The sequence below is a fragment of the Chamaea fasciata genome, unplaced genomic scaffold (assembly GCF_029207755.1).
Source record: "Chamaea fasciata isolate MVZ Bird 193981 ecotype frontalis unplaced genomic scaffold, bChaFas1.0.hap1 SCAF_1, whole genome shotgun sequence".
Taxonomy (NCBI): domain Eukaryota; kingdom Metazoa; phylum Chordata; class Aves; order Passeriformes; family Sylviidae; genus Chamaea; species Chamaea fasciata.
In genome coordinates this window covers 98,799,570-98,821,297 of record NW_027094086.1, presented here as the reverse complement: position 1 = coordinate 98,821,297, position 21,728 = coordinate 98,799,570, and the positions used below count along the sequence as shown (strand labels likewise).

The window sequence follows — 21,728 nt, the reverse complement described above, 5'->3', positions numbered from 1 at the left end:
AATTTCCTGCTAAAATTGACTTGCTGCAGAGGCTAATATGACTCAGAGCTGCTGAAAGGCAGAATATCAGTGTCACACTAAGCTGTTTAAGGTGCTGATGGCTGAAGACTCATGCACGTGCATAACCATATGCTGAAGATGTTGAACTGCCCATTTAGAAAGTTCAGCAGATCTTTAATTGTGTGCTGGCCTGGAGTTTAATCCATTTTTCATCACTAAGCATGACACCATTTTGTTCAAAGAGTTCCTTCACAGTGTTTCTGCACATGGAGCGTTTATGCTCTGTCATAACATCTTGTCTGGAAAAGAGGACTCCAGACCTCAGAAAAAGATAATATTTGTAAAAGATGCAAAGAAAACTTATTTCAAAGCTGTGAAAACAGTAACAAAAAAGAGCTTCCCAGGGAACCTGCCTCCTGCTGGTTAGTTACCAGGCATGTATTTGTTTCAATATTTTTTTCCCACTCATCAGGAGATTTTTAACAAGTCAGAGAATGTTCAAAAATCTAGCATAACTTTATCATAGTAGTAACATCAGACACATTGGTGGGAAAAAGCTGTACATAAGATTTATGGGTGCTTTGAGGAAAACTTCAGTGTGGAGCAGCACAATGGAGTATGTTGAAGGTCAGGCATTGCTGGCGAGGGTTGAAGTTGCTATGGGCAAATGCTGAACTGCCGTGAAAAAAACAAACTAAAGCAAACAATTGTGAATGGCAACCTTTTGGGCAAGCAATGCCCCAAGGACCCATTTGGGGATACCTTTTGCCACCTTAAAAATTAAGAAGGAGAAGAAGGAGGAGGAGGGAATTATGCCCTCCAGCTCATCCTCCAAAGAGACTGAAACCAGGATAGGGCAGTAATTGATTTTAAACAAGAAAGCAAAAGAGTCACAAAAAGTGACAAAAAAATGCAACTCACATCCCAGGTTGTCTTGGTTTAGATCAAAACCCATGACACAGGTGGACACATAAATTAGATTTCACTTGTTGTGGAGTGCAGTGTAAAAAAAAGTACAAACACTGAGATGAAAAATGTGCTCTATAGACATTTGGTGGATACATTTCTGAGGTCCTCAGCATGTTTCCTGAAAGCAAACTACAGCTGGGCAAGCCTGGGATGTATACAAGGCCTCAAGGGACTAGTAAGTTTTTAAGTGTGTGGTTATCCTGCAGACCAGCATTCCTGAAATAAACAGCATTAAAGCAATCATGCTGTGTGAGCACTGCCATCTCATATGATGAATCTCCAACAAACTGCAGTTATTTTTTTGCTGGTTTTGCTTTGTTCTTCCACGCTTGCAAATGGCTAACCACCATCCAAATATAACATATTGCTGTTAAGGGCTAGAGGCTGCATTGCTGTTCCTTTGCTGCTCTTTGGCAAACAGTACCAGGTGTGATAATGAGTCTTTTATGGCCATTGCAGTTAGATTACAGACCCTAGCTCAGCACCTAAATACAGGCTCTGAGGTACCTGAATGATTTTTGGTGAAAGCCAGTCTGAGCAAGGACAGAGCTGGTATTCAGTAGTCAGCAGTTTCGATCCCTGGCCTCAGAGATTTCAGCATCAAACTCTTCAAGGCACACAAGAAGATGTATTCAATATTACTGTCCTGTGACATAGCCCTAAGAAATCCCCTGATGTAAGCAGCGTTTTGCTATGGAAATTGGCAAATTCTATTGCCTTCCCTGACGCCTGTGCTGCATCACATTTACATCACATTATCATTTCAATTCTGGGTGTTTGGTTTGGGATATACATGTCTAGGTGATAATATTACGCTGCCTAGAAGCATTTTGAAGAATAGTTAAGGTTAGCTCAACAGCATGAAAATAGTAAATTGTTCAAGAAAAAGTATCTGCTTACTGCCATGTATAAGATATCTAGGATCCAGGTGGTGAGACAGAAAGATTTGCAGAGACAGGTAATTAAATAAACACATTACATGCTGTCAGATCTCTGAGTTTTAGCTGATCTGGAGTTCTGGTCTGCTTACCTTTGCAATCTGCACACACCAGTTGAGGAGGTACTGAGAGCCAATGTTGTCCTTGTGCTCTCGGATGTAATCCAGGAGGCAGCCGTAAGGCATCAGCTGTGTGATCAGCTGAACAGTTGAAGTGAGGCAGATTCCCAACAAGCGACACACATGAGGATTGTCAACACTAGCCATCACATAAGCTTCCTGAGAAGAAAGGCAAAAAAAGAAATGTGAAACACTCCCTTTGGCATGACATGAATATTTGGAGGCAGTTTAAAATAAGTTAGTCATCCAGGAAGTTGCTAAAATATTATATGCAAACTCTGTGTCTCATATCACATACAAAATACACATATTTCCCACTCTGTGGACTGACTATTTTCCATTCAGTGGAATGTCCAGATTTTGAAAACCAAATCATCACTGGGATGCCACAGAAGAGCCAGTCTCTCACTACTGTACACCAAGCAAACATTGGACATAAAAACCTGGGAGATTAAAACTTACAGATCAAGGAGGAATTAATAAATTGAACACCGACTGGAAACTGATGGGATTTCATCATTTTGAGCATCTAATTGCAAGGGCAACACATTTTGTGAATATGTGTCATATGGCTTTCCCCACAGACCTTTTAATGAAACTGACTGGAAATCAGTATTTTTGAGAATTCTGCCCCGCCCCCATCAAGATTGGTACTAACCCAGAGAGACAAAGTTGTCATCTAGAACGTGACTGACAGTCTCATTCTTTAAGAGACCATGTTCTTCTTGACCATGTTGTTCTTCAGCCCATGTCAAACCAAATGGATTAATAAACAATTCACTGCTTTAGAAGCTTGAATGCTTGTCTTTAAGTAACAACAGTGAAAATACTGCTGTCAATTGGAAAAGCTGTTTTAGACTTATATAGCAATATAAATTATACTAGGAAGGTACTTGGAATGTGGGAAGCAAGCAATACACCATTATAGACTCTTTGGTCAACTGGAATTTTGGGGTTTAGTTTCATAAATATGTGAAAAACTCTTTTTTCAAATGTTGGTACACCCTCTGTAGCTCTAGGTACCTATCTACAACACCCAAGATGCCTTCTCTTCTTTTGTTCTTCTGTGGGAAGGGAAAGACCCCTTCAGAGGCTGGTTCAAATACATTATTTAACATGGCCATGGGGTAAAAATTCCTGATCCCACAGTTTTTTGTGCAAAAATACTTATGGATTGAAATTTGACACCTATATTTATACTCAAATAATGGATTCCAGTTGGGAAAAAAAATTAGAGCTGCAGTTGTTTGGTTTCTTTAACTAAGTTTGTGTCTGATTTACAGTATGTCACTTTTAGATATTCTAAAACTGATTTGATTGAGAAGCAACACAAGGGGAAATGAATGGGAATTTTTCCATTCAGTGAGCAGGTCAGCATCTTGATTCAGCATCTGAAGTAATGCCTACTAATCACTCCTTGGCAATTCAGGCTAGCAGTCCCCCAAAGCCTAAAATCATAGTGAAGACACAAATGGTGCAAGGGAAAGAGCAAATCTGCTCTTTCTAAGAGCTTAAGAAAATAAATACCATAGCACTTTACTCATCATCTAGCAAGCTTTGCACAGATGTCACAGAGCTCCATAGCTGGTGAGAACTATTATTAAACAAAGTTACTAAGGCAATGACGTTCAAGAAATAAGCAGCCCCAATTCTTAAGCAATACTTTCTGGCCTCTGTGTTGTTGCCTAATGTGCCAGCCCAAGCAAATCATGATGTAATGCAGCCTCTTTTGAGGTACTAGTTCTGCATTTAGTAGCCTTGTTTTGGAGCCCTCGGGATAAAAATGGCCTCCAGGCAAACAGGTTTAATAGGATCTCCACCAGAACTGGTAAGAGCTCATCAAACTACAACATGATGTGGGCACACCATTGAAAAACATTCTTCTGCCATAGATAGCACCGATCGTGTGGGCTAGCTCAAAAAAGATAAAGCAGGAACACAATCTGTTGTTCAGTTTGTATATACTTGTGGCATAATTTTTTAGAGATTCCTGCAAATTTATTCTCCAATACTCATACAAAAGCAGACATCAAAACAACTTCATTTCCCTATGTTTCCAAACTGAGCCATTGTAACGATGAAGGATGCCCTGCTTCCTGCTGGGATTCAGATCCACATTGTAATAATTTTGGCAGGGCAAGGTGGGGGGAAGACTGCAGAGTAGGAGCTGTTCTCCCTGCCCATCTGCCACGCAGCCTGCGCGGGGCTGACCCGGGGCTGAGCACTGGGACACTGCAGGAGCACGGTGGGTGTTTGGGCCACACAGCTTCCTGAGAGCGTCCAAGTGTTGACACCGCCACCTCCATTTGGTACTGCAAAGGAAATTAGGCCACCGCCTCCTCCTTGCAGAAAGCAGAACAGAGCTATTGTGTGGTTGTGGGTCCTTCTAAGTAGCCCAAGACATTAAAGTGTGTCTTTGTTTCAACTGTTTATCTTGGAAATCTCTTCGGGTGCGCTCTGGCCTGCTCCAAGTATGCTTGGTATTTAACAACAACCTTCTGAATTAACCCTACCCTAATAAAGTCAGCCAGAGCTTGCCTGGATTATAAGAGCTAAAGCTGCTGTGCTTGTTCTATACCTAGTGTGATTCTGTAAGACAAATCATCTTTAATTAGACATTATTATCTTTGAGGTTCCAGTGACCTTGGGAAATTGGTTGTATAGCAAAAATCTGTTTTGAGAAGTGCTTTTGGAGTCATCCCTGAATTCTTTCACTAGTTTTGTATTTTTTAAAACTTAGTTTGGAAATACAGAGTTCCACCAACCAAATTATCTAAAAATTAACAGGATTGAAAAAGCAAGAACTTTTTGCTAAGCATCATAATTCAAAGGAAAAGATAATGTGGGGATTTGCTACAAAAATTTCTTTTAGAAGAGAAAGCACTCAGATACCACTGAAGAGCACACAGTCCCTGCACCTACTGCCCTGTTCAGTGATCTTATTCTGCCGAAGGAAGGATTAAGTCTTGTAGGCTAATTGATTAACGCTTCCTTCAGGACACATGCCTTCAGGAATTTAATGCACTTAAGTCCAAAGCATCCGTTGTGAACACTGTGTTATGCTCCTTATCACTGTGAAGAGCAAATTGTGCGGCAGAGATCAGGGCAGGCAGCTGAGCAGCATCTCTGCCAGCTCCTCAATGCAATGCAGGGAATGCCAGTGAAGGGAGGGATCACAGGCAGGTGAGGGGCAGGAATGAGGGTCACATAGGTAGGGTCCTGGGGAAGGGCCGAGACTTGTCTGGAGTCTAACTAAAACCAGAATGGATATTGCTTCCTGGATGGACCACCTATTCTTCTGCACTGCTGCAATACGCCTATCAAATCATATGGTGCATAACACACAATCTGTTGAAGCAGAGTAATGTATTGTAATAACACCGTTTATTCAGGGTGACTTGAAAAATCCAGTGAGCTTTATTACCATCAGAGGCACAAGTGGTGGTTTGTTCACAGAGATTTATCCTCAGACTTCTCACTACAAGGATCGGCTTTTTGTTAAGATCTTCACCAGCCTTGACCACCTGAGATGAAATTTGCTACCTGAGGTGTCATTTGGTGGCCAAAACTGGATTTAAAAAAAAAACCAAAACAACCTTCTAAATTCCGTCCTTACCAAAATAAAAAAAAACCCCACAATTTTTCCCATGGCTGAAGGAGTTGTGTGCTTGATTAACAACACCATCAATTCCAGACAAACAGGTCCATTTGGGACATACCAGGGACAGGACAGAAAGACAGACAGATATACTCTTCTTGTTGCTTAAGACTGAACCACAGCGAGGGAAATCTGAAGCTACACTGAACTTCTGAGTGCTCCTCTCCTCACTCAGCATTCTCCTTTCCTTGGTACAGAAATTTATACATCCTTGGTGCTGCATGTTCCATGGCTTTGGATCTAGTTAAGATTTTCATCAATTCCTGCTTCAGGAAACTTTGTATTTAGGACTCTGGCTCATTTATTGTAAACTCAAACATTTATCAACTCCTAAATCAGTGTCCCATAGCCTTTTCTCCTGTTTTCTGAAGGGATGAGCTATATCCAAACAATAAACTAAAAATCCCAAGCTTCTTTCAGAAGGTGAGATAATTTCTTGCATTCTATGGCAGAGAAATCAGACAGTTGGGATTTTCAGATTTTATTTTGGGTTTATAGTTAATTTAATCCTATTTAATCAAGCAACTAGCTTATGACAATCCACAAGATTCATAAATCATTAGGTCTGTTGTTATTTGGCTTAGTTGTACCATCATAATGACAATGAATGCTACAGCTTAAGGCCTGAAATATCAGCCTAAAGAAAAAATAATTAGCTGCAAATATATGGTCCTGACTACTCCTTAGGTACTACCCCATGAGTATAAAATCTGTATTTGGATTGGGTTCATGAGAGACACAAAAACATTTCAGACTGGGCTGCAAAGTGCAGAACTTTTAGATGGTGAATTGAGTTTAGGATGCAAAATATTTCTTCCCACACAAAATCCTGAAACTCCTCTAGTTGTTAGAGAAGAAAATCCGCAGACCACTGACAACTTGAGAAAACAAACATGAAAACTCACATCAAGTATTTCCTTGTTGGCTTTTGGTGATGTAGCCTCTCTCAACTCTTTAATAGCAACAGGAATTTTAACCTTCTCTCCTTCTGGGATCCAAAGTCCCTACCAAAAAGAAGTACAAAGGGTTACTCAGTCTCATACCTAACAGGTTAATTCTCACAGTTACATATATATTTTACATCTTCTGAGTAAACTAAATATTCTGAGCAATGGAAAGACAGGGCAAAGAACAAAAATATGCAAAAAATGTGTCTTGTGGGTATTACCAAATTCCTGTTAATGGGGTGGTACTTCTTTTTCAGTCACCTCTACCATACTTTCTTGAAAAAACATGTTCATTACTATGCCTGTGTAAATAGCCCAAGAGATGCATACAGATCACCTTTTGTGAATGGAAATATAACTAATTAGAGCATCACAGCAATTGCATGTGCAAAACCTTGCCACTTCCAATTTATAAAACATGGGATGAAAATAATTAGCATTTTCTCATTAAAATCCAGATGGCACCTATACTGTACAAATAATCCAGTCCTATATACATGCAGTGGCAGGGAAATCTATGTCCCATTGGTGCATTGCTCTACGTCTATCACTACATCTATAGTGTCAGGAGACCATTTAGGTGGCAGGTCGGCAGTGTGACACTGTGACGACAGGCTGCTGAAATCCCCAGCAGTGCAGGTGCACATCTTTTTGTGCCCCTGAAGTTCCTAATCATAGCTGGAAGTCTGATTCAAAATATAGAGCTTTACAAAGAAATATAGGGACCTACAGTTAATGGAAAAGCCTGATAAATAAAAGGAGGAGCACAGAAAAGTGGAACTTGATGAAGGATAAACAAACACCAAGAGAAAAAATAACTTGTGAACCTAAGCAACTGAAGGTGTGCAGACACTTTCACACATCTGAATCAGTTCTAATGGAAGAATGATTGAAAATTATAAAAAGATCCCAGATGACACAGAAAAATGGCTTTGCACTGAGTTAACCAAAGTGGATTTCTTTTTCTTCTTAATATTTACAATGGGGTGTATTTGACTGTGGTAGTTTTTAAGTCAAGATCTTTGTTCTCCAGGTTCAGCAGTATGGCTTTGGCAATATTTTATGTAAATCTTCTCCTGTTATGCAGTTTCTAACAAAACTAATGATGATTAAGTAATCTCTCTACCCTTCAATAGATAGATACATGCTATAAAATCTAGTTAAAAAATAAATCTACACAATGATTGAAGTTCCCAGTTCTTGCCTTGTTTAGGTGGCTTCTGCAGGAGGGAGCAGGATGAAAAGGGGAACAGAAATGCAGTGATCTTACCTTATAAACAGTGCCAAAAGCTCCAGAGCCTAAAACCTTGACCTTTTTAAATTCTGTTTCCTTTAAAATTCTCAGATGAGCCTGGTTTGGTGCCTCCCCACTGGGTGTCAGTGGTTCAACAAGCTGGTGCAGAGAGAAGATGATGTTAGAAGGTTATAAAGTCTAGAAGGCTGAACACTTTGTGGAAGTAAATAAATCCTTCCTTTAAAATAATGAACATTTTATTCCATCTGAAGTTTTCAGGAGGATAGCTCTGCTCTGACCTGCAGGAATAAATACCTGCTCCAAAAATCAAGCACAAAGTGGCAACTGCCATTTTGAAGGAGAATGAAGGAATACCTCTTCTCAAATGGAGGCTATGACTTCAAAGCCTTGAAACACATGCCATGAAAAATAATATAATTACCACAGATGTTAAAGGAGAATATTTTTGTTTTGAACTTGTGAATAAATTATTAAAATGTTTAAAATAATGGGCGAGAATCACCTGCAACCTTTCATGTCTGCTCTTGTTTTATTTTTTAATAAAATTCCCATGGTACCAGTGGTTCCCCCAGACCGCACGATGTACAAGCAGCAATTGAAACTCTGACAGTGATTCTTTCCTCAAAAAAAAAAGGATGTTGAATTGCCTATTGAGTTTTTCAAAACTTTATCTCAGCCTTACTGCAAACAGAGGTAATGTCCTCCGAAGATATTTAATGCTTTTATGATGCATAAGTCAGCTTTTTCCTTAGTGTTTTTCCTTTTGCTTTTTTTTAGAATAAAACCATATTTAGCTAGATTCAATCTGATTTTAGAGGACCAGCAGTCTCCCTGTTGTGATGAAATATCCTCATTTTGAGGAGTCCAGAGGATACAATATGACCTGAGCACAAATTGAACTCTACTGTCACAACTGCAGAATACAGCAGTATGTAAAATATAGTTTCACAGTGCAATGAGAAACAAGCCAGCTTGTTTTTTTCTTTTTTTTTTCTTTTTTTTTTTTTTTTACGGATATTAGCAGGTGACTCTGCAAAGCTGGCAAGTACAAAAAGAAAGAAGCTGCAACTGGGATTTTAGCAGAATGTTAAAAACAATTGGCTAATTTACTAAAACCAGACTAGAATGAGAAGGAGGCTAACTACAAAATAGCGGCTTCCACCCAGGATTAGGAATTTTGCTGCATATAAGGTATCTGGAGTGTGATGCTTTAATGCACACAAAGTCATACAAAAACCAAAAAGCAGCACAGAAACCTCGTTCATGTCAAAGAGAGTGAACCATTCACTTTGATGGCTTTGTGGGCTTTTTCTGCTAAAAACAAAGCAAAGACAAGACATAAACACTTCCTCAATTCCTTTCCGTCCTCTCTTGTTTTTCCCACAGGATCAGGCACGCACCTGATCAAGGGGATAAAATTTTCAAAAGCACCCCAAGCTGCTGCAGGAGCCTCAAGGCTTGTCTGGAAGGACACAGGATTTGAGGCTGAAGGTCTACACTGGAAGGTAGTATGGATCACATTGCACCTCAGCCTGAAGGTGTAGGTTTTTTTTGAGTAGACAATCTCAATGACTTTCCTTGAGACTGAGACATCCAAATCCCCTAAATATTTTGCAAATTATATGCAGAGGGATCAGATTTGAGATTGAGAAGGTGTTAAGTGCATGCTCCTCCTTTCTTGAGCAGCGTGGCAGCTGCTGCGTTTCCCATCCCAAGGGATTGCTGAGTTACAAGGCAGATGCAGGGTGCTTTAATGCTCTGGCACAAAGAGGAGGACACCCACTGCCCCAGATGAAGCAGGGGTGCTGGCAGTGCTCACCTCCCTCTCCTGCAGCAGCCGGCGCAGGGTGCGCTTCCTGACAATGTGGCGTCTGCGCAGGTACAGGCCGATGCCCAGGCCCACCACCACCAGGCACAGGAGGCCTCCAACAACACCAGCTGCAATGGAGGGGATCTTGGAGCTGCAGCACAGGAGGGGATGCAGAAAGACAAAAAATTCTTAGGTGTTTGATTTTAAAGAAGCCCTACAGAGGTTGCAGGAAGCCTTGTGTTTTGATCCAACACAGACTCTGGACATCCACATAAGCCTATTTGACCTTTCAGATTTCTTGGGCACCTGTATTTTTAAGTCCCTCATCCAGTAATCTGTTCAAAGTGGTGCCTAATTTCCATCTGGATTTAAACCACAAGTCTTTGTTCTTCCCTCAAACTCACAATTGGAATTGATCCTCACATCTTAAGTGAGGGGATTTCTCCTCCCTCTGACAAACCCACCAAGCACATGAGTATCAAATCTGTGCTGCCTGTGTGTACCAGCTGTGGGCAGCCCTTGTGTGATCAGAGACACAAAGCATGTGGAGAGAAGGCCTCTCAGAAAGGCATATGCAGTTGTGATACCAGCAATGCAGCTGACATCCCCTCCCATTATTGGTGGGGGGAGGAAGGATGCTAATAAGGGTCCCAGTGCATGTCAGATTATTTGTCTTCCTTAGAAGTACAGATGTCTGAAGCCAGGTATTGTGTACCATCCCCACTGTATACAAAATTGCTACCTCTTTATCAGAGCCTGGGTAATTGCAAATTTAAATTGAAAAAAACCCCCCTGTTTTCCAAGGTTATTTTTCAGTCTGTCCTTAGAGATTCTTCCCAACATTTTTCTAAGTTGCCCCAGAGATTACTATTAAATGCAGTTACTTTTTAACAGTACTTCTAGGCTGAATTTATCTTGCCATAGCATGACTTTGTGGCCAGAAACTAAATCCCTCTCTCTCAGTCAGAGAAGACTGTTTGCTTGTTGCATGACCTTGAGCACATCATGAAGCCAAATAGAGTGATATAAGATGTAGTCTGAGTGTGATGAATGAGCATCCATCTGGGCACACAGTATTTTGAGATGTACAGATCACAGACCCTCTGCATCTCTGAATGTCCTATAACACAGGCAACTATATCAGTCCTAAACATCTCTCTCTCTGCCCTTAATCCTTTCTTTTCCATCCCCTCCTTTTATTTTTCAGTAACAGATCCCTGGTCTCACCTTGACAAGAAATGTAGGCTGAACAAGATTTTGAAAGTCTTGCCCCAGTAGCAGTATTTCTCAGTTCTTTAAATCATTTTTATAGCTCTAAACCTGCTCCAATCTGTCACTTCCCTGTAAACACCTGCAGACTTTAGTCCTTGCCTTGCAGTGTCCAGTGTGAAAATGTAAACACACACACACATTCTTTCCAGTTCTGCCATTAGTTGTAGCAGGTGAAATACTCACCCATTTGGACAGCCTTCAAGACCTGGCCCTTTGCACCTGGAAAAACAAATGAACATTACAAACATAGTAGCTCTGGCCTACATACTTCTGTAATTCCAACTGAGAAGAATGCTACTGATTTGAAAGTTTGTGTTTCAGAGCAATCCAAGTGTTAACATAGGAATTTATAATAGTCATACACTCCATTAAATATCAGTCAACAACCTTGCTTCAAAATCTTTTATCTAGAGAAACAGCTATGCTGCATACTTAGCTTAAAGAATGTTTTAAAACACCATTTTAGCATGTGGTAGAAGTGGGGGAGGACATAGATACACAAAATTCATGGATTCTCTGTCTCTGTGCAGAGCCCAGGGCTGACTGTGGAGGAGGACAGAAGTAGCCTCCTCCTCCTACATGGACAGAAATGCATGTGGAAACATGTCATTGCAGACCCTCCTGCATAACCCTTGTTCCCTGATAAGGTAAAGATTTCAATTTCCAGACTTTCTATTGCAATGGAAAACTTGGGTAGCAGATACACGGACTTGCATCAAAAAATGGGATTTGACAGCATTCTCTCGGGCTACAGTTTGTTGGCATGTGTCCATGGTATTTTTCCTTTAGAATCCAAAGTCTTATGTTACTGGTAATATAAACAGGTACAATCGTCCAGAGAGACTAGAAAGTCATTCACCCTCCATTTGAGTTTAAAATGCTCAAAATTTTGGCAGCTCAGTGCAAAATAAAACACAGATGAAAACACAGTGACTGCATTCACTTGATGGTCTAATGAGTGTGAGCAGCACAGTGCACTCCCCAGGTGCTGCTGGGCTATGAGATGTATGCTCTTCATGGGAATTGTGGTCATTGTGGTGTCTACTGAGGAAGGAGAGCATTACTGAGAGGGTGACATCACCTCTGGAAAACAGAGCACAGGAAGGAGTAAAGTCCAGTTTGTGGTATCCGCTTCCTGCGCTGACTTAAAGAAAATGGATCATCCCAAAACAATTCCAGAGGAGGTCAAGTAGCGGATAAGGAGTGAGGCCATGCCAGGAAAACTGCTCTGGAATCCCTCTCACTGAGAGGAGGAACCAGAAAAATTTCAGAATGCCAGGTAGAGTTGCAGCTTTTCTTTCCTAACTTGGTCTGGGTCTGGGGAAGGAAGAGGTGAAGCAACTACTAATTTTATTGGGTTTTAGTTAGTTAGTTAGTTAGTTTTCATTGCTTGGATCTTCCCTTGTGTATCTGCCTTGTTTCTGGGCCAACACAGTGCTCCAAGACCCAGCATCTGGAAGGTCTTGTAAGTTCACTGGGCTCCCATGCAAGAATGTGCATCGTGCTGTCCTGGACATGCTGGAAGTGCTGTGCATACCAATTCCTGGATTCCAGGTCCTCAGCCTTGTTAGCTTTCCTACCAGCATACAGCTTGCTTTGTTGGCTCAGTTGTGTAACTAAGCACAGAGAGGCTGCATGTGCAGAGCAGAGACACCAGCTTATAATCATAGGAGGCAGATCTTGCCTTGAGCTTCTCTCTTCAGGTGCTCAATGGAAAACTGATCTAGGACTCCAGACCTCATCCAGTCATAGTCGACCTCCTGAATATGAATTTCTAACACAACAAAGCATGTGCAGCTGCTCTTGGTAAGACTGTGAAATTAGAAGGCCTCACCTAATTTCAGAATATGACTACTGTCCCTCAAAGTATCTCTTCCTCAAAATTCTGGTTTGGCATGCTACTTCAAGATGGAAAGTTCTCTCTGTGCTTCCTAGCAGCAAACAAAACTGGCTGAGGGGATCATAGCTACAGTCTGAGAAATGACTGACCAGTTCTTCTATTACACATCAAAATAGAGGCAGGAAAACTGTAGATTTTTATCAGGCCCCTTCCTTTCCCCACACAAATCCATCAATATCAAGTCTCATAGGATAAAGTAAAAAGGTGTTTGGGAAGAAATAGGGAGATCAGCTTGTGCTTTTCAAATCCCACTTGGTCTTCTGATTAATTTCACAAGTCAGAGAAGAAACAAAGCCCATAAGAATTATCCCTCCAGGACCACATATAACTATCTTTCTTAATGTGGAATTTTATGGTGACACCCTACATAAGTAACCTAGATTTTATGGAATCTAAACAATCACATTTTCTATTCCTGAGTAATTTTTCTTCTGCTTACAGAAACCAAAATGACAAATGTGACCTTATGTTATGAAGCAACTCAAGATCTTATGGAAATATGAGATGAATATAACAGCAGTTGTAGTCTTTGATATATTTCTCTACTTTTTGGAAAATTAGTTCTGTGTACAGCTCCTGAGAACTACTTCAACCTGAACTACACATTTTATCCATCTATGTAAATATTACTTGTCCCAGTGCAGACACAGCTGTTTATTTCCTAAATCCATCAAGATCTCACCAACTTTCTCTCGACCTTTAGTTCCTAATCTGATGTAATGCAGTCAAGTTGTTATGACTGATGGCCTTTCTGAGGGGACTCACACTGTAACAGCCTAAGTTACTTCACAATCATAAAAGAAATGGAAAGTAATTTAAAAATCTTTTTAAACTTCACAAAATTTTTACTTTGTCCTTTTTTTCTTAGTAACCTTCCAAGAGTGGCAAAGGCATAGAATTTGTGCTGTGCTTCTGCAGCCTTTGCTCTCAGATCGCCAGGCCACTTTCTCATCTCCCCCAAAAATCCCTTAGCATTTAAACTGGAGACTGGTGAGACACAGAGTGTTGATAGCAACTGCAGATGGATGCAGGATGTGCCAGCCAATGGTATTGGCTACAGGGGTGGCCTCTTCTCCTCCTTGCTTATCCACCCCAGTGGCTGTGTCTGAGTTTATTTCCTGTAGTCTGCGAGACTGGCAAAGAAAAATCAAATCCTTCAACACTGACCAGATTAATTAAGATGGTGAGTGCCTTTAATTGATGAACATATGGGGTAATTCCAGGACTTGTGAGATGTTGTTTTCTTTGTCATAGCATAGTCTCAGCCGTACTAGAGGCAGGGCAAAAGGAAGCTTGTGTACAAAATCCCTGAGAGAATACAGGAGAATTGGGAGAGAAGGGGTCTTCTGGGCTAAGCAGGAGAAAGCAGCCTTCATTCTATTTCCTAATGAAGGCTGAGAAATGGTCTCAGCAAAGAAAATGAGACTCAAAGGGATTCTTCATAACATTCCAAAAGAAGCAATGTACGACCAGTACGCATACCTAAAGCAAAAAAATGAAATTCGTGACAAAAGTCAGCTGGGAAGAGAAGTCTTTTACTTGAAGGCTCTTCAGATAAGGAAAACAGAGAGAGATCCTGGGAACCCTTGCTTGCATGACTACTCAAGTCAGCACACTTAATCATGCTGGTAAGATTTTGTGGGCTCTAGCCGTGAAATTGGACAGGGACAGAAATGAAGTTGCTTCTTGTCATGCAGGAATTGCTGTGACTGTGGTTTCTAAGGATGCAAAAGCTTTGTGAGACAGATGTTTTCCACCCACTGCTGAACAGATCCATTCCCACAGCAAAATGAGGGAAAGGCGTGAAGAGAAATGGCATTGCTGATGGATTGCCTACAGAGGGACAGTGCTGTGCCTGACTGCATGTTCCCATATTATAACCCTGACACTGGCTCCCTACTCATCCATGGCCACAGATGTCCCATCTGTATAGCAAATAGTGTAACACTACCTCCTTCTAGCTCTTTGAGCCAGTCAGGGATACAGCCTATTTCATCTGCTTATCAATTTGAATTGGGCTACTGAGCATGTTCACAATGTAACTGATGCAAACTCAGCCCAGCTCTTTCATGTGAATGATGAAACTGATACTACTTTTTATGTTCTGCCTTAATAACACAGGGCCAAAAACACTGAGGCATATGTTGGGTAGCCCTCATTTTAAAAAAGTTTCCTTTCTGTAATCTCATCTCCTGCCTGACTCCTGTGGTTCCCCCATCCACTGCTAAAGCAAGGCAGGAATTGACTGAATTCTCTGATCAGTTCTGCTTGGAGAACTTGCTTGCGCACTAAGAGCCACTTAAACTGCGTGGCTTGTTTTACATCACTGTCTGGCAAATTATGTTCTCCAAATCTGCATTAGAGTCTAGTGTTTGATCTCACTACTGAGGCCACACAGTGAAAAAAAAATAAAAGCCTTGTTTAGATGTGGTTACTCATTACACTATTCCAGTAATCAGCTGCATTTCCATGTGGACAGTTAAAATGAGGATGTCAGACCATTGTGGCCAGTTCATATCAGTAGGGGCTACGGAGGTCATTAATAAAGAGCAAACTTATTACAACCCCTTTTCAACTGAGAAAATTTCTTCTCAGGCTTGCAGTGGGAAGCCCTGATAAGCCTTGTCTGTGACTATAGCAAAAGCAGGGGGCATTGCTGTGAATTGTGGCAAATCCTCCAGGCTGGTATAACTACTGTCTGAAAACCATTGCACTGAGTTTCACTATGAGCACTAGAAAGGGCTGTTACTTGCTGATTCCACCCTTCATCTCCTTTTTTCCATGAAGGTAGGAACTAGCAGTTGGATTAGCTAATACACGATGTGATGGTTGGTCAGAGTATGTTTCAGCTCCTCTCTTGCAACACTTATTATGGGCATATTATAGACGGATTTTGGATCAGACAGACTTGCAGGGTAAAAAGCAGAGGTCTGTGAAGGAAAATACACCAAGCATGGGCTGGCTTTTTGCTTTGAAAGTATCACAGTCCAATAACCAGCTCTCAAACCCTAAAACCTTACCTTTTCCTGTGCATCCCATGTCTTTTGTAGGTTGGAAATCAGGAGAGGAGACCACTATTACTTGTGATGTAGGTTAAACAGATCAATTGACACCTTGTTACAGGTTGCAGTTTAAGTGTGTCCCCAAATGAGGACAAAAGTGGCTTGTGTAGATTTGATTTACTGTGATTCCTGTTAAAAAAGCCACACTCACAAGGCTTTAAACTCAAAACAAGTGCTAGCATATGGAAAGAAGGGAAAAAAGAAAATCATTGTGTTACCCCACTGGGATTTCCGTCCTGAGGGTTGAAAGGTGCACAGAAAAATGGGCCCTTGGAACCCAGCATCCACCAGATGTCACTGATGTTCCTCTCAAAACCAGAGGACACAGCAACAAGCCAGGTGGGGAAGAAACCCGGTGCATCACTGGTGGGTGAGTCCTGTAAAATTCTCTTTTCAAGTTATCAAACAAGCCTGTTTCAAATCACTTAAACTATTTTTTTCTTTCCTTCTGCAAAAAGACAAAGTACCACTGACCTTTTCCTACTTACAAAGTTTGCCACACTGCTTACATTAACAGTGTCCTCCTTACCACTCTTGCTCCCTGCTAGTTCTTCTCAGGGGTTTGACATGGGACGGTCAGGAAGAGAAAGAGCTTGAGACAAGCTGTTTCTCTGTTTCTTTTCTTCCCTGTTACCATTCAATCCCAGGTTTTACTCACCCCCGGGTGCAGTTTGGATGGCAGAGCTGGCAAACATTATTCCCATCGGCGTATTTCCATACGAGGGTGTCATTCTCGCCCAGAACCCCTGCTGGGCAGGATTTCACACAGTGGGGGCCGTCTATAAAATGGGCACACTTCATGCAATTGTCAGGGCCCTGCAGAGAGAAACAACTTGTTTATAATGCCCTTACATCAACCTATTCAGGAGGAAACTTAGAAGATAAATCTAAATGCCTTTCACTGCTGGAAGTTTTCAGCATTGTCTGGTTTTATTACCTTGCTACCTGATATTCTTGAAAGTAATTGCTCTTGTAGGATGTACCATACAAAAGACAGTTCCTGCTGCTTAGAGCTAATATTTTTTTTGCATAACAATGTTGCTTCTTTTTTCCCTCTGCCTTCTGTCTGGTTGGAAAACTTGCATTTTGCATTTTAAATGGGGAAGAATTTAACAACACTTTGATAAGAGGTTAGCTGAAAAGCAGACAGCTTGGTTGCTACCCAGTGCAATCTACTGTCACATAATTTAAAATAGTGGATATAGACCTCCTGATACCTCCCTGGAATACTGGAATCAAAGCATTATTTTTCTGGTTTCTCAGCACAGGTTCTTTCCTCTGTTACAAAGAAGCATAGGATGATGAAGACAACACAAAGAGTTCATGCATTTTTTTTTTTCCACTTTGAAGAGCATTTAGTTTGTATTTAAAGGCATTGCCTTTGACCACTTTTGGCAGAACTGTTTTTATTAAGACTGTAACAGCACCATGGATGAGCTAAATATTTTAAAGCAGGGGAACCAGCAATTGTGGGTCAAATTCTACTATGGAGAAAAACCAGACCAGATCCACAGTGCTGGTTGCAGTGGGACGAAAGTAAGACACACTATAGGAAGATTATTTTAATCACTGTAATGTCTAAGGGCCACTATAATAGATGCTAGGCAAATATGGAACAGGGGGTCACGGCCTGAAGGAGTCTATAATGTAAATAACATCCTTGAGGTCATGGTGCTAGGAGGGAGGATGGAAATGCTTCACATTACTGAGCAGTGACTCTTCAAACTGATGATGGGTGTCCATGTTCTTGACAGGACAGGGTTAGTTTTTGCAGTAGCCAGGAGGGGCATGGCTAGGACATGGGGCTTATTCTATATCCCCTCATGTCATTGCCAGGGGAGGGGGAAGGAGGGAGAAGGGGTTCTTTCTGGTTGAGCAAGCATGGTAGAGGGAACAGCGGGGTAATGCTGGTTCTGAGCAATTACATGTGAATCCTTCACCTTTCTTGTACACTGTTATTAATGTTGCTGCTGTTACTGTTCCCTTTCTTATCTCATTACTGTGTCCAGTAAATTGTTCTTATCTCAACCCATGATTTCCCCCTCTTATGCCTCCAATTCTCCTCTACAGCCTGCCACAGGGGGAAGGGGGGAGGGAGTGGGTGAGTAGCTTGTGGTTTGGAGAGTCTCAGTGGGACTATGAAGCTGGGGAGTATCATTCCTACACCACAACAATGGGCAAGGGTCAAACACTCAGAGGCTGCTGGCGGTGGCAAGAGGTGTTTAAAAAGAGTTGGGTTAAATAACACAGAGGTGGACCTGTGATGGAAGCAGGAGATTTGATCTCAAAAGAGAGATTTGGACTTTTGCAATTAAGATCTGAGTTTGATCTAATGTGTTCACACCAAGCTGGAAGCTGAGTGGTTACATGTTACTCAAATGTTTGCCATATTTGCCAATGTAAGTATTATTTTTCCATAAAAATACAAAAAATATTAAACACTCTACAATGTCTGTGGCTGTGGGTGACATGTCAGAAAATAAAACCAACACCCCAAGGTTTCCTATCCTTCTTCCTTGCCCCAAGATCTTGACTTCTAACCACCCCCATTCTCTGCTTCACCTCAAACAGGGTTAAAATGAGACCACAGGATTATCTGAACACGGGAAATATATATTAATACATGATCTGAGGTTCAGTTTGCTAAGATGAATCTGCTCTTACAGGTCCAGTGCAGGTTGCATTGTACATGGTGGAATTTTGCACCAGGCACTCAGGGTGGCAGGGGAGGCACTTGGAGTCCTTTTCAAACTCTCTTGGCTCCCTGGAAAACAACAACAAAAGAAGAGAAATAATTAAACCTCAGAAATAATAGGAAGTGATAAATTGTGGTCTCCTCTCCTTTTCCAGACTTTTCCACATTACATTGATGGTACCGAGACAGGAGAAGGGACCCTCTTGGCTACGCCAGTAGCACTTGCTCAGTGCAACCAGGAGGACGTAAGAGTAAGGGAAATTTGGTTGACAGTGAAACACACGGCACTCCAGATTGCACACTACAAATTAGTTTACTTTCCCTTTTAAGCTAATGTCACAGATACTCACAACCATTTCTAGAGGCTTTTAAATGGCAGTGATGCAAAGAGATCAGCAAAACCAGTTCAAGTGATTCCAATGCTATAAATAATAAAGTTAAACAGTAAGGCACTGATAATTAAATTCATGTCCTCTCTACAACACACAATGAATCATTAAAATTTGAAAGTTGAGAACAGATGGTTTTAATAGCAATAAAGCTGTTCCACTTCAAGTAATGGTGTTATTAATTAAACTAAATCTACCCATCATTTGACACAAAAAAATGCCCCAATCTGCCCTTCAGGTTATAATAGCTGCTAGAAGCAATTCACTTTAAAAAAAAGCAGCTGCTAAACTGCAAGCCACTAGAGAAATACAAATATCAGAGGCATCAGCACCCTGACAAGTACTTGCTTAATACTCAAGAGCTTTAAAAGTCAAACTTTGTAATTTTGCTGCTAGACATGCCTTTTCCACCTACATTACCTATTGAATTGACACACAAGGCAGCAATATTTTTTCCATGCCCTGAGTGAGGCTGAGGCAATAATTTTGCCTGAAATTGCTGCTCTCAGTGATTTTTGCATGAAAGTTCATTCTCCCTTGACTACAGCTTTGCACACTGCAAAAGTGAGCTGCTCATCTGGGCAAATGCAAGAGAAAGGAATTCTACCAAGCAGTGAAGCCCTGGCTCTGGGGATGACTGAGCTCCCAGAGGCTCTGGCTCTCACCCAGTGTACTTGACATGACAATCACAGATTGGGCTTTAAACTCCTTTCTTTCTTATGGGAAGGACGCCCAAGACCTATCCTCCTTGGGCCTCCAGACAGTCTCCTTGTGGGCTTAAGGGGATGTTTTTTTAGCAGTCACCATGTCAGGAGCAAACTCCTAAGCAATACTGAATGGGGAAGGAGAGGTACCTTATCTAGGTACTGTGGTTCACACAGCATCTCTGCAAAGCTGGGGAAATCCCACACAAGGAGAGACCCAGTTTCTTGCTTTCTTTCTAGCTACAACTCATTTTAAAAACCAAAACCCCCATACTGTCACCAAAACCTAAAGCACCTCTGAGACACCTTACCCTTGTAGGATGTTGCACTGTTTCACACATTCTTTCTGACGATCAAAAAACCTGCAGGAGAAGCAGTGGAAGGGCCCTGGGCCCCAGCAGCCTATGTCTGAGCACAGGGGGTCACAAACATGTTTGGCAGCAGCTGAGAGAGAAAGAGGGACAAGAACAGACATGAATGTCAAGGCAAGAGAGAGGTCAAACTCTCCATTCTCTCTGTCTGACCAACCTGTTTCCCCAACACGTTCCAAAACAGATATGAAAGGTTCTGGTAGTGTGGAAGAGGAGTAATCATGCTCCTCTAAATCCCAAAGCCTGAAATTGAGTGACTTCTGGCCATTCAAAATAAGAATGCTCTCCTCTGTGACAGCTTAACAGATGCATAATAAATTCAGGCTGAGGGAGCTGGGGTGATCCACCCTGGGGAAGAGACAGCTCTGGAGAAACATTACTGGGGTTTTTTTGTACTTGAAGGGCTCTTAAAACAACTTTTTAACAAGGCCTGTAGTGACATGACAAGGGGAAATGCTTTTGAACTGCAAGAGTAGATAGATTAATGGCTACAATGAAGACATAGTTACAATGGGTAGTGAGATGCCGGCATGAGTTGCATAGGGAATTGGTGGATGCCCAATCCCTCAAAGTTCAAGGTCAGATTGGATGGGGACCTGAGCAACCTGGTCTACTGGAAGACATCACTGCCCACAGCAGGGGGCCTGGCCTATATGAACTTTAAAGGTCCCTTCTCACAAAAAACATTCTATATTCCTATGACAAATTTCTAAAATACAACAAATTCATATTCCGCAAAAAGGAATAATCAGACCTTGGCCCAGGGATCACTGCAGTCAATAGCAGTATGGTTGAACAACAGCTTTGAACTTGTCAAAAAAGGCCAGTGTTAGGAGTCAGCTTTTGTGTCCTTCAATTGACGTGGCTTCATTATGTTCATAGCAGTGAAGAAGCTTCTGATTTGCTGGATACCACAAAGTCCACATTTTGGTGGGAAGAGCAAAAAATCACACTCTTCCCCCACCACTTTGATTAAAGCAGTATCACTGATGAATTTTGTAGCCAGAGGAACATGGAGAAAAAAGCCTTGCTTGAACCATGAAAATCCAAGCTTACTCTTGAATTTCAGCATGAGCTTTGATGGTGAGCAGGAATGCAGCACTTACTTACCACACTCATTTTTATCTCTATTCTGTAAAATCTTCGTTTTCTGGCTCTCAGTTGCAAACAGGCTGTGCCAGTCCATGGTGTCAGCATAGCAGAGGTTCTTGTTCCTCATAATGGCAACATCTCCATCACTTATTTCCTTGAGGGAGCGCAGCCCTAGGGACTGTATTTTCAAGTTAACAATGGCAAGGGAATACTGGCCACTAAAATGGAGATGGACAAATAGAAAAAACAGGCAAGAATGGTAATTAATAAGAAAGATTTACTCAGCATGTTTTTCTTTTAGTTGTCAAATGCATCTTGCTGTGAACTGCATTTTCTTCAAGCAAGATTCTGCTCAGCTCTCTAAACTTAATGCCTTGTACATGACATGCCTATTACATAACAACTGCAATACTCACATCTGGTTTTGCAAGGGCTTTTAAAGCTAAAACTGGCAGGACACAAGCGTTCTGACAAGTAAATTATGTGGAACAATGGCTGTAGGTAAAGCAGCTATTATTTTGTTCTTGTCCACTAAGTCATTCTTCCT

General features: G+C 41.4%; 1 protein-coding gene across 1 annotated transcript in view; it reads right to left on the bottom strand.

The window, feature by feature from the left end:
• The window catches only part of EGFR (epidermal growth factor receptor), a 153,220-nt gene that overhangs the window by 11,567 nt on the left and 119,925 nt on the right, over window positions 1-21,728 (bottom strand). Inside the window, exons 12-20 of the mRNA XM_066190628.1 lie at window positions 21,200-21,399; window positions 20,030-20,162; window positions 18,595-18,694; window positions 16,589-16,746; window positions 11,152-11,187; window positions 9,706-9,847; window positions 7,902-8,024; window positions 6,590-6,688; window positions 2,000-2,185 (exon numbers count right to left, since the gene is read on the bottom strand). Coding sequence (XP_066046725.1) covers window positions 2,000-2,185; window positions 6,590-6,688; window positions 7,902-8,024; window positions 9,706-9,847; window positions 11,152-11,187; window positions 16,589-16,746; window positions 18,595-18,694; window positions 20,030-20,162; window positions 21,200-21,399 — 1,177 coding nt within the window. The remainder of the gene's footprint in view (window positions 1-1,999; window positions 2,186-6,589; window positions 6,689-7,901; window positions 8,025-9,705; window positions 9,848-11,151; window positions 11,188-16,588; window positions 16,747-18,594; window positions 18,695-20,029; window positions 20,163-21,199; window positions 21,400-21,728) is intronic.